Consider the following 12267-nt stretch of genomic DNA (forward strand, 5'->3'; position numbering starts at 1 on the left):
TAGGGCAGCCAAGCATCAGCTGTAAATGCACCCAACAGTGGGAGGGAGGGAGTTGGGTGGAGAACAGCAGAAGCATCTGTGGGGCTGAGGGAAGAGCAAGGCCTGGGACACAGTATGTAGGAGAACTGGGAGCTCTAGGGAAAACCAGCTGTGACTCTTCTGAGAAGAAAAGTGAACTATGTTGGTGGTCGAATTGTGTCATGTCCATACGATATGCTCCATGGCAGATGCTCACATGCAACCACCAAATAAGTGGATTGTAAACGCAGTTGCTGCTTGGCGTGGGGAGGCTTCACCCTTGCAGGCAAGAGCAGGATTTCCCAATGCCTCTCTTGATCCAGTGTACGATTTCACAGAATGGTTAAGACTTTGTCTGATATCCTGGGTTGTAGAAGCAGCTTTAAAAACTGTTTTGAGGAATGAAGCATGGCTATTTGATATGGGGTGAAGATTCAGGGCATTTGGAGGAGAGAGTGAAGAAAGTGGCAACTAAAAATCTGAAGAAGTGGAATATATGCTCATTAGGGCTCATTGCGTGCACGTGATCCAGCTGGCAGTAATCTCTACCTCATGTAAACTCAACTTTGACTGCTATATAGTAACTTAATATTTAGTCTGTATGTGAAATGATAAAAATGGGGATGAGAGGGCAGCAAGAGCAGCACATCAGCATCCCAGGAGCAGTAACCACCTTGAAGACCTGGTGGGATAATGCCCTGAGTGCTCTGCTCTGACCTCCTGGCTGAACCCTGCCATGAGCAGGAGGTTGGATGAGAGACCTCCTGAGGTCCCGTCCCATCCAGAGTAACTCTGGTTCCTCAGTGTCAAACAGTTCTATTCCCTTTGAATGGGTTCATTTTTAATATGCTGTCCAAAGAAGCATATTTCTGTAATATGAAGCTCTAGCTTTTGAAAAATTATGTTAACAAAATCAAGGTTGGGATGCTGTGATTAATTACTTATATTGATTGGGGGAATGGGTTTTTACTTTCATTTTTGAATAACCATACTAGGAGGATTAAGTCTCAACTAAAACTTTTGCCAGCTCCCTTACCCCTCAAAATACTCTGTTTGTTTCACTTAGTTGGCCACAGTGTTGCACTCATCTTGAGCGGAATTAAAACTTTCCATTCTGAGGATTTCCCAAAGCCAGACTTTAGAGCATGGTGGCAACCAGGATCTAACCCAGTGGCTCAAGAAAGCAAGACACCTGTCACGGACAGGCCTGGATCCCCCGCGTCCCTTCAGAGTATCCCACTATTTACCAGTTTGCTGGGTATTTGGGGCAGGATGCTCAGTTTCTTCAGCAAATACTGTAGGGTTTTGCTATGGAAAATACAGGGGGGCAGAAGCAGCAGTGGATGGCTCGGGGTGTCTCGACCGTGTGTTGAATCACTTCAGCTGTTTGCTTCCAGTCGTACTCTGTTTCGTCTATGTGAAGTGAAAGAATTTCAATTCCAGTTGAGATGTAGGAGAGAAATCCTCTGTATCTTGGCAATGAGGATGGTCACCAATGCTGAGAAATGAAATCATGACATCTTTTGCTGAATCAGGTCATAAGATCTTTGACCTGTCTGACCAGTAGATATAAGGTATGCTGAGATGTCTCCTTCAACTCCTCTTATTTGGAGTTATTCTATAACGCTGTCATCTTCTTAGTTTTAGGTGAAACACTGCTACCAATTCAACATGAGACTGAGTAGTTTTGGATCATTCAAAACTGAAAGCAATTCAACTTCTGTCCATCCCTCTGCCATAAATGTCTCTTTTTTAGCTGTTGCTGTTTCTTGGGGACATAGCTTGAGAAAATCCGTATGCTTGAGCCAATGTACCATTGGCTATGTGCTACTTTCAATATGAAAAGTCTCACTGAAAGCCTTGCTGGAAATTATATGCAAGAGTTGCTTCAGTGTGTAAGACAGCTGAAATGGCTTTGAAAGTTCATCAGAAGTCCCCCCTGGGAAGCAGTGACCATGCTGCTGAAGGCACCTGGCTCTCCGGGGGGCTCGCTGGCTAAAGCTGCTGCAAGGAGCTGTGCTTCCATGGCAGAGAATGGCAGGGTCTGTGGTGACCCATGTAATTTGGGATAACCTTGGGGCTTTTGCAGTGAGCCAGGCACCTCCAAAGCCTCTTCTGGAGGAGATGGAGTGGGCGGCTTCCCCATTCCCCAGCAGCATGTGGGGTGGCTGTGTCAGCTGGTCACCACATACCTTAAGGTAAGTGTGTTTATAGCATATATGCAAAGAAGCTTCAAAGAGGGTAAACTGTATTCACTCCCTGAACTAGTATGAAAACCAGTGAACTGCAAAGGTGAGGTTGCTCAGACTCTGTTGGGTTTATTTTCATGTCTGTGCTTGCTTGGGTTTTTAAGGAAGATTTAATGAAGGTTTGTCCCATCAGAGTTAAGGAGGGCTCTGGTGGTGACAGTCACCTCCTGCCCGCTTCCCGCAGGCACAGGCACGCCGGCTCCTTGGAGATCATGGCTGTTGCTCTGAAAGCGTTTGCTGTGAATCATCCTGTCTCTAAACTTGTCTGTGGGAAGTTTTTTCTCTTAAGTAGGGGGGTTGGAAGTATCCACCGACAGTGCTAGCAGCTCCGCTGGCCTTGTGCCTATGGCTTTTGGCATCCAGCACTGCTGAGGTTGAACCCCTTGGAGTGAGGGGTCTCTGCCCAGTGCCTGCTCACAGCCCCTGGAGCCAGGGCTCCTGCATGGGGGCTCCCCAGGCAGCCCCAACCCAAGCTCGCAGGGTTGGCTCCTGGAGAGCCGTGTTCCAGACCAGCTCTGCAGAAGCCTCCTGATAAAAGCCCTGCTCCTTGGTTACCCTGCTAACCCCTCCAAATGGTACCTGCATTACTGCAGTGCTTCTCTTCACAGCGAGCAGACTGGAACATGGGCTGAGGCTTATCCACTGTATTATGCACAAACGGCTATTTAATTATTTACAGGCTGACATATATCATTTAATATATAAAGCTGAACCATCTACTAGCCCACAGGCAGAATGACTGAAAGCAGCCTGCTTGGCACCACGTTTTAACTGAAATCCCTCGATGCTAGCTTTGTTTTGCATAGCACTTTGTAATACTGTTAGTTGACTTGGCTGCAGTTTCACAAAGCATTTTTTTCCACTTGGTTCAACACTCACTTGAATTTAATGGGCCTGGAGCCAAACAAGTAATGCAAGCCAAGTGCCGACGTTTGTTTGGTGTGCAGTTCCCAACAAGGAATATATATAGTAATTGTCTCTTGCTCCTCAAAGCTGTAACTTTGGCAGAGGGGATACTTGAGTTAGCACGCCAAGGATTTAAAATCATAATCAGTCAGTGATGAAAACATGTATTTATGGCTATAATGAGTTGCATCAAAGCAAGAAACATTCATCTTCTCTGTAGAAGTAACAATGTCTCTTAATTCAGAAATGCCTACTTTTAAATCACACAAAGATCTGTCAAAGTGAAACGGCTCTGAGAGCTTGGCCTGAACATCCGGCTTATTTCACAACAATATTCCTAATATTCACTTACAGCTGCAATTTTAGCCACGGTTACTAGGTTCTGCATCGAGGCATGATAAAGGAACGTTGCACCGGTTTATGCACTTATGGCACATTGTTAAAGCATTCTGTAATCCTGGACTTGCAGTTAGATTTCTTGTTTGTTTGTTGAATGCTTTATTTTATTCTATTTTGCTGTTCCTTTCTGGCATATCAATGATTTGTTCTTTTGGGGGGCTGCTGTAATGTATGGGCTATGGTTCCTGGAGGACTGCTGGATGCAGCGAGGGTTTGAGATGCAGCAGTGCTATGTATCTGTGATGCACTTAGGCTGTGGATTAATAGCGAGAGCAGGTATGAATCTGGAAGTATGCCTGCTTAAGCAAATCCCTTTCCTTTTAGCCTACGCTTTATGCCAGCATCACTGCTACTTTTCAGCTGGAAGAAACTTATTGCTGTAAAAAAAATTGAAAAAATGCAGTTTATAAACAACTGCTTTTTAATAACTTCCTCCCGACTCGCACGTTGAGTCATGTCTCCCCTGCCTGCAGGAAGGAGTGCAGATGTCATCTTTCTAACGAGGTGGCATGTTAGTGAAGATGCTACGCAGGGTTCCTGGCTTGGATCCCAAAAAGCAACAGAGCTGCTGTTGTGATGCTGTGCCCAAATGACAAGGGAGCCAGGTCTGAATCATCTGGGTGTAGCGCGTGCGGATGTCAGCGTGCTGAGCCTGCCCAAACCTTGCGCCGCTCGGGAACCCTGAGCTGGCTCTGCCCCGCGCGGGGCTGGGGGTGGCTGGGTGGGTGTTGCTCTGTTTGGGTTTGTTTTTCTCACTGAAATACTTGCAGTTTGTAGGTAGAGTGTTATTGCTTGCTGCTGGAGTTTTTAGCGGGCTCTGATCTGTTTGGGAAGTCCTGGACCATCTGTCAGAATGAGGATGGTGACAATGTGAAAACAGCCTTCTACAGGAGCCCGCGGGCTGGCCAGCTTATCCCCAATTTTATGTGACTGCCCCAGCACCTTTTCTCTGGAGACTTCGACATTAGGTCATCTGTTGTTCTGTATGTCTGGATATCTGTTATTCTGTATGCTACTTCTGTTTTAACTCATAGTATAGGAACATTTCAATGCCTATCACTTGCGTTAGAGCATTTTTACATTGTTAGGTTAGATTTGTGCTTAAATTTTTGAATTTCAAGTCCTATTTTCATTTTTAAAAGGGCTGGATATTTTGGGGTTTTTCATAAATGTAATTTCACAAGAAACTTGTATTACATAACTTTAATTTCTTCAAATTATAGTGAAAACAGAAATTAAGTAAAACTCTTTAACAGCTTAAAAAGAAAGAGTTAACCTACTCCATCTGCTTCCCAAAACCTGCAAAGCTGGAAGGAATTCATTACAGCCTGTCCAATAGTACCTTACTGGTAATACTTCAGAAAATAGGACAGTTCTGGTTTAATTGCAGTGAAATGTATTGGGTGTTAAAATGTGTTGAGCTGGGTGTTGTGCAAAAAAATACTTCTTTCTATGACAAAAAAGGAATAGATCCATAAGGGACAGGGGAATTACTGACCTTCTGGTTGCTGGACTTTCTGACCCATGGAAGCCCTTCTGATCATACTGGGGAAATGAGGAACTGGAGCATCTCCAGCTCTGCTTGCCTCCCTAGTTTGCCAGTTCTGTGATGCATTAAAATAGCATTAAAATATTTATTTCCCAAATGATATTTGAAAGAGGGCAGAAGAGCTGTCATAGGAAGTCTTCGCATGGAAGAACTATGTTGGAAATGTATTTGAGTTTTTAAAAGCCTTTTCTTTCTCTCAGAATTGAAGGTGTTTTGTGCTCAAATTCTGTCTGAATGTAGAATGTATTTCTTTTCTGCTTTCATCCCTATTTGTACTTCAGAGTTTCTGACTGTTTCCTCAACAATGTAAAGCCTGAGCCATATAAATCCTCCATAGCTTTAATTATCTCATCTGGGATGTTATACATTATCCTGATACAATGAAAATTAGTATCTTGTGCACATGCCCAAAGCCTCGTTTCTTGCTGTGGTGATGGGGGCAGTGCAGAGTATGGGGAGCACTTCAGAGCCAAGATCTCTATTAAGCTTCTTTTCTCCCAATATCTTAAAGACCCCTGTGGCTAGGGGAAAAAGAGAGACAAATCTTTGGTGGTAATAATCATTAGTTCACACCTGACTTATAGCAAAAGGAAGAAATACCTTCATGCAAAATGTTTCTCTACATTTAGCAGCAGTGGGTGAGCACGGATCTTTGGAGCATAATGGAGGTGGCCAGCTTGCCTGCTGTTTTCCATGTAGGGAGTTTTGGTGAGGCTGAGATGGCTTCCACAGCAAGTTTGTGGACAGCAGGTGTGGGTGATGGCTCTGGGCTGGGTTAGATGCTGAGTGGTGCTGGTCTCTCCCTTTACAAGGATTCAGGCTAACTTGCATCCCTTGTTTGGGCACGCTCCCGCGGCAGCTGTGTGATGGAGGCAGGACCAGCTCCGCTAGCAGTGTGATTAGAGAAGCAGCAAAAGCACTGCTGCCTCCAGCAGCAATGGCAAAAATCCATGAGAATGGTCCATTGGTGATGGTGCTTGTGAGTGATAACCTCACAGGATAGAAACTTGTTTGCTTTTAGCTTGGTTTTCTGAAGATGCTTTGCTTACCTTACTAATTTGAGCTATGTTGGGATGAGGATATACCCCCACATAAAGAGGGAGTGTGAAGTGGAAGCGGCATTAGTGCCATGCTGCTGCGAGGCTCATCATCCCTGTGGAAGATGAGACAGTTATGGCACAGGGAGGGCTGTACCACCTTCTTCACTTGGCATACTGCAGATCAGGTCACCAGTGGGTGTGAAAGTAAGTACAGAAAAATTAATGCAGCAATATCCAGTTTATCAGTGCTGGGAGCATTTTAAAAGTCTTCCTGCCCAAGAAAACGTGTGGCTGTGCGTGGTTTGAACCACTGCGGTAAGCCCTGCTCTGCTCTGCAGGACCACAAGGTCTAGGATTAGTTCATCTATCTAGGTTTGTGATATCCACATGTTTTCCAAGTGGATTTGTTCGAGTGAGCAAACTAGAAAAGTGTATGCATATGAAAAAGATGCCAGTAACTTTCCATGTGATTTTGGTGTAACTGAGGTATCTGAGACTGATCCGGCAGATTCCCACTGCTTCAGCTAATCCTGATTTGATCCCACTGCAAAGTCAGTCATACGTCTGTAGATGTAATAAACTTAATTACTTAACTGCAAGATCAAGGAGCTGTGAAGGAGAATCATTTGATGCATTTGTTTTAAATTGCCTTCAAATAGTTGAATGGGGAGCTGCATATTTTGATGGGGAAACCACTATATATCTAAAGATGCTAAAAATGTGCTTCTCTTCCATTTGCAGCTCCCAGCCCCACTACAGCTGTTCCTTACGTGTCAGTGAAATGCATTGATATAAGAAAAAACCACCACAAAACCAAGTGGCTGACGCCCTGGGGACCCAACCACTGCGAGAAGATCAAAGACTTCGACGAGGCGATGAGCAGGCAGATCGAAGCCAATGATATCGTGTTTGCCGTGCACGTTCCCCTCCCCAACAAGGAGATGAGCCCTTGGTTCCAGTTCATGCTTTTCATCATGCAGCTGGACATCGCATTCAAGATGGACAACGACCTAAGTAAGTCCCTCTCCATCATTTGTTAGATGCTGACTGTAGTCTAATTTCCCAAGGTGTTTCTCTTAAAGTTGCTTTTATCCCACACCATATGTTAACTGCTACAGTGCCTCCATACAGTGAGGTGATACAGGAGCATGTTCTAAAGGTGAGAATCGGTAATGAGACATTTCAATATGTATCTTTGCAGGGAAAGCTGTTCATGCTGCACTAGCAAGTAGCTAAGCAGATGATGAGCAGGTTCCCTGTTTTAAAGTACATAAACCATCAGCAACTACACTGGTTTAAATCCAGCAATTCACTTTCACAGCATATGCTCCTGGGTTTTGTATTGTTTTCCAAAATATTCCAGGATGCTGAGTGCACAGCAACAGTTTGCAGTCGATAATACAGCCCAGCCCTTTCCTGCTTCTTTCCTTCTGCTTCTACATGTTCCCATCCCGTCCCTTGCGCTGGCTCTGCACGTGCCTGGCCCCGTGCTGAGCTGCATCGTGCAGCCTCCTCAGCACAAACTTGAGTTTGGCTGGGCGAGCTTTCTGACCGGTTAGCAGGTGGACTTGGTTGCTGCCGTACAAGGTAGTGCCAGGGCCACCACTGAAGATCTGCTGGAGCAGGTGAGGAGTGGGGATGTCCCTTCTGGAGGCAGCATGTCTGCTGGAGCAGCAGCATCACCTTGCTCTGCTCTAGTTTGCTCTAGTTTCAATCTGTGTGGAGGTGGTGAAATGCAGAGTCATGAGATTTTTTTTTTATTATTATTTTTATAAATGTCTCTGCCCCAAAAATCCTTTATACAAAGACTTGAACTGGTTACTCGTTTCCCAGTGCTGAAGACTTTAATCCATGGTATTTTGCTCCATGTTTGCCAGATGCTTTTGTGTGATGAGTTTTTAAACTGCGACCCAAAGTACTTAGTAAATGAAGTTATTGATCCATAAGTTTACATGAGGAGCTCATAAGAAAGATTGCTCATGTCTGAGTTCTTAAACACATGCTCTCCATTGGGCACCAGTTGCAGAAGAGTTGATGTTTATTTACTGAGCCTTTGTCATAATAACAACTTCGACTTCTTCAGTTTGAGGTTGGTTGTTGGTGAACTGAAATAGTTTCCATCAATTGTTGTGAGATACATTTTTTTGCTAGGATTTGATACATGCAGATGGAAAGTACCTTCTGGCCTTGAAACTGCAGTGGTCCAAATTAACTGGAAAACTGTACAGGTACAGGAACCGTGGAAGAAGCTGTCTTACTGGGATTCACCCTTAGTGCCTGGAAGAAGATAAAATATATATTAAAAAAAAAAAAAAACACAACCAAAACAAAAAAAAATCCCAAACAACAAAAAAAAACAAACTCAAAACTAGCCCTGCAAAAAATCTGCAAAATGATGTTGGGAGCAGCAAGGGCAAGACTGATCTGCCCTTACTGAAAGACGAGTTGTATGTGTGTGTGCATGTTTTAAAGTGTTTGGGGAAAAAGCCTTCTCTCTAACAATTATAACCTCACGATGACTAAACAATTTACTTTTCAAGCTGGTCTGCACTGGGGCTTCTGTAGCTCTTTCTCTGGCTGCAGCTGGTCTGTTGGTCTGGCTCCAGTGTTCACAAAACCAGGTGGTGGATCAGTTCAGGGAGCAAATCTGTTTCAGAAACTGGCTGCTGGGTTGGGGATGTGGACTAGGAAATGTGCGTGCTGGTGCTGGGGGAGCTGGCAGCCTGCACCCCAGGGACGGCAGCCAGGGCACCGCAGATCTGCTGAAGCTTTCATGACAGCTTTACATTTTCTTTACTGCCTTGCCTGCTCAGCGTGGACCTGTTCCTTCCTAGCCATTTAATGTATCGTCATTAAGATAAGTTAAAAATGAGATTGTATAAAGCTTACATATGTATTCTTATCCCTGTAATTATCTCTCAAAATCAGAGAGTAGCTTTGTAACTTTATTAAGGCCTCAACTTCTTAGACCTCACTAGATGATTGCATTTAGAGAAATAACTCTTTGTTCCAAGGCTTTTAAAGTCAAACCGCTGAGCTGGAGTCAGTAACTGGCTGAGCACCTGGGAGCAGGTTGCTAAAATGCTAAACAAGCTTTTGATGGTAATTTCTCCTGTAAGTGCAGAGAGCCTTTTCTTCAGGTCATTATTTGTGCTGTTCAGTGACCAAGTCCTTCAAAGATGGGAACTTTTTTTGATATTTAAAAGCAGAAAAGCTTGTCTTGGGCCACCCTCTGGGTAATAAAAGCAAGGTTTGGGGCTGAGCTGTACCACTTCTGCAGCTGGAAAAGACTCCGTGTCTGGTCATTATCAGTTCAGTTGCTGCTGATGGTTTTTGTTTATAAGAAGCATTTGGAGACGAGGGACATTAATACTTCTTATGGTATGAGCTTACTTGGCACATCTTGAAGGTTTTCTTTCATTGACTGAAGAAAGTATTTTAAAATGCTATTTTCCTATGCTTTGTGCCAAGCTGAAGGCAGATGTAAATTAAGTGTAAAATCTAAGAAACTAGTAACACATTGTTTGCTTGCTAGATTATGTCATAACAGATGAAATAAAAATAAAAATAAATCTTGTTAAGCCAAAATAATTGCATATGTGTCTCTATCTTGCTGCTAACTTTGCATTAGTGTTAAGAGCTTCATTGATTAGACAATTGGAATTAGCTCCTCAAAAGAGTCGACACTAAAGATGTGAAATAACCTCATCTCTTCTTTTAAATCAACAATTTGAGTTTCTTTGCTCAAGCTTTAATCTGAGACCTCAAAGACAGCAGTCACCCTGTTAATGCCAACACGGGCTAGTGCCAAACCAGGGATGGCTCCTGGAAGCCATCGCAGCTGCTAAAGCCTCTGCCAGTCACTGTCGTAATGACTGTCTTGAAGCTGCCTCAGATCATCTAGGAAAGCAGCACCGCCTGGTTACTGCAAATGCTTTTATCCTCCTGAAGAAGCTGGTTGCCTGTCTCCCTGAGGAAACATCTCGGTCTCTGGTGGCTCCCAAAACCCCGCAGCGTGATCCGAAGACATTAAAGTCAATGTGAGCCGTGCAAGGGTCCTGGGCTCAGTCGCTCTCCCCTTCTTGGTCTTCACCAGGGATGCTGCCAAGCCACATCTCAAACTGTCGCCTGCTTTTCTTTGCAAGGGCACGTGGTCACCCTCTTCCCCTGCAATCTGCAAGCAGGGCCAATGCACAGAACAAAAACTTACCTCCGCCGCGAGTCCGTGGGTTCGGGTTTTCCGGGGGTGCTGGCTGCCGCAGCCCTCCTGGGAGAGGGATGCTGCGGGGCGGGGGCGGCGAGGCTGCCCGTAGGGAGACGTCGGGGTGACTCACAGGCCTGACGCAGGCGCTTCCCCTCACCTCCGGAGAGACAGAGTCAGGCCTGTGTGTCAGCCCTCCTCATCCAGCCAGCAAGGGTTTTCCTGGGGCGGAGGGAAAGCGCAGCCCTGGCAAGGTGCCCCGGGGAGCAGGGGAGCTGCCTGCAGCTTTGCAGGGGCTGGGCACCCCAAAAGGCTCGTGGGATCTGCACCCTTCAGAGGAGGAACCAGCCTTAATTACATTTGCCTTGGGAACTTGCTCTGGACTTGCAAAATGCAGATGTTTAGAAAGGTTTTTGAAATGCAGATGTTTAGAAGCTGAGCTGCTTCCCTTGTGTTTACCCTTCACAGAAAGCTGAGAGAGACTCAGACTTGCTGTTTCTCTGAGGAAAAGGCTATTTCTGTGCCCAAGCTGTCCTTGCCCTTTTTTGATGCATTGTGTATTCAATTATTAAAAAACCCTTTCCAAAACAGGGAAAGGCGGTGGCAGAGAAATGAGATGAAGTTATCTTAAAACCACCTGTACCTCAATCACAAAAGCTGCAATGGGAAAGCTTTGCACCTCTCACAAGGACAGCAACACCTGAAAGTAGGACCCGTTCCCGCTGTGGTGCAAAATGCCCTGTTCGCAGGGACTGCGGGAAGCCCTCCAGCACTCACGCCGCTGCTGACACGGGGCAGTGGCCAGAGCCACCCGCCCCTGCCGTCCATCCGTGGGGCAGCCTGCTGCTGGCCGCATCCCCAGGGGAACAGCGGCCATCCTCTGGTTTCCAGCCATCAGCAATCTCCTGTGCACAAAAGACTTCTTTTGAAGCTGAAGTGTTACTCCATTACTGCGCAATTAGGTCTGGTTCCCATCATTGGATTTGAGGAACACCGAGCGCTTTTAGGGGAGGGATGGAGGCCGTTCACCTCATCGAGGACTGTTCTCCAAATAGCCCCTGCCCTCGGAATGACGGTCCCTGCTCCCAGACAGGACAGGCGGCTGAGCTGGCTGCTGGAGCCACCTGTCCTTTGCCCACACCTTTCTCCTGGGAGCAGAGCAGCGCTGCGGCCATCCATGGATGGGGTTGCTGGTAGCAAGTGTGCAAATTCCCCTCTCCTTGGCAGGTTAGGCGGTCACATCTCTGTTCCCTGCACACCAGATTCACTTTAAAATTCATTCCTGCTTTGCTTTAGTTGTTGCTTCTTGGCACATCTTGCTGCTGGGCTGTCATGGGCAGGATACCTTGGAGAAGGGTGGGAGGATGTGCTGTGATCTTGGAGGGGATTTCTTTTTTTTTTTTTTTTTTTTTTTAAATTTTATTTATTTTTTGGGCTGGTCTGCTGCCATGGGCCTGGGCTATTTGCATTTGGCAAGCTGCAGAGTTCTTAACAGGGAACATCAGTCCTTCTCTCTGAGCTGCTTTGCAGCATGACCTTCTATGTGCCAAGAAATAATTCACTGGTATCCGTCCTCAGCTGGAGCAGGGATCTGGAGGCTGCTTGTTCCCTGACTGCCACAGGCTTCAGGAGCCCCCAGAGCTGGGCTCTGCCTGCCTCAGTTTCACCTTGTGGAAAAGTAAACCCAAAATTGCTTAATATTGGATTTACATCTAGGAATGTAATGTCCCCGCGGAGTACAAAGTGATGGTTGCACTGTGCTGGGCATTGGATAATGATGCCTTTATTTATCACATGGCATAACAGTATGGAGGGGCCTTTACAAATTTTCAGCCTAAAAAAAAAAAAACAAAACCAACCACTTGTTTTCTTCTCTTTTTATATCTAGTGAACTTAAAACATTAG

General features: G+C 45.5%; 1 protein-coding gene across 1 annotated transcript in view; it reads left to right on the forward strand.

The window, feature by feature from the left end:
- The window catches only part of WLS (Wnt ligand secretion mediator), a gene marked incomplete at its 5' end in the record, with an annotated part of 38392 nt that overhangs the window by 9719 nt on the left and 16406 nt on the right, over positions 1 to 12267 (forward strand). The window contains one exon of the mRNA XM_082314459.1: positions 6903 to 7175. Within this exon, the coding sequence (XP_082170585.1) occupies positions 6903 to 7175 (273 nt within the window). The remainder of the gene's footprint in view (positions 1 to 6902; positions 7176 to 12267) is intronic.

This window comes from Platalea leucorodia (assembly GCF_965183815.1).
Source record: "Platalea leucorodia genome assembly, chromosome: 5".
In the NCBI taxonomy this organism is placed as follows: Eukaryota; Metazoa; Chordata; class Aves; order Pelecaniformes; family Threskiornithidae; genus Platalea; species Platalea leucorodia.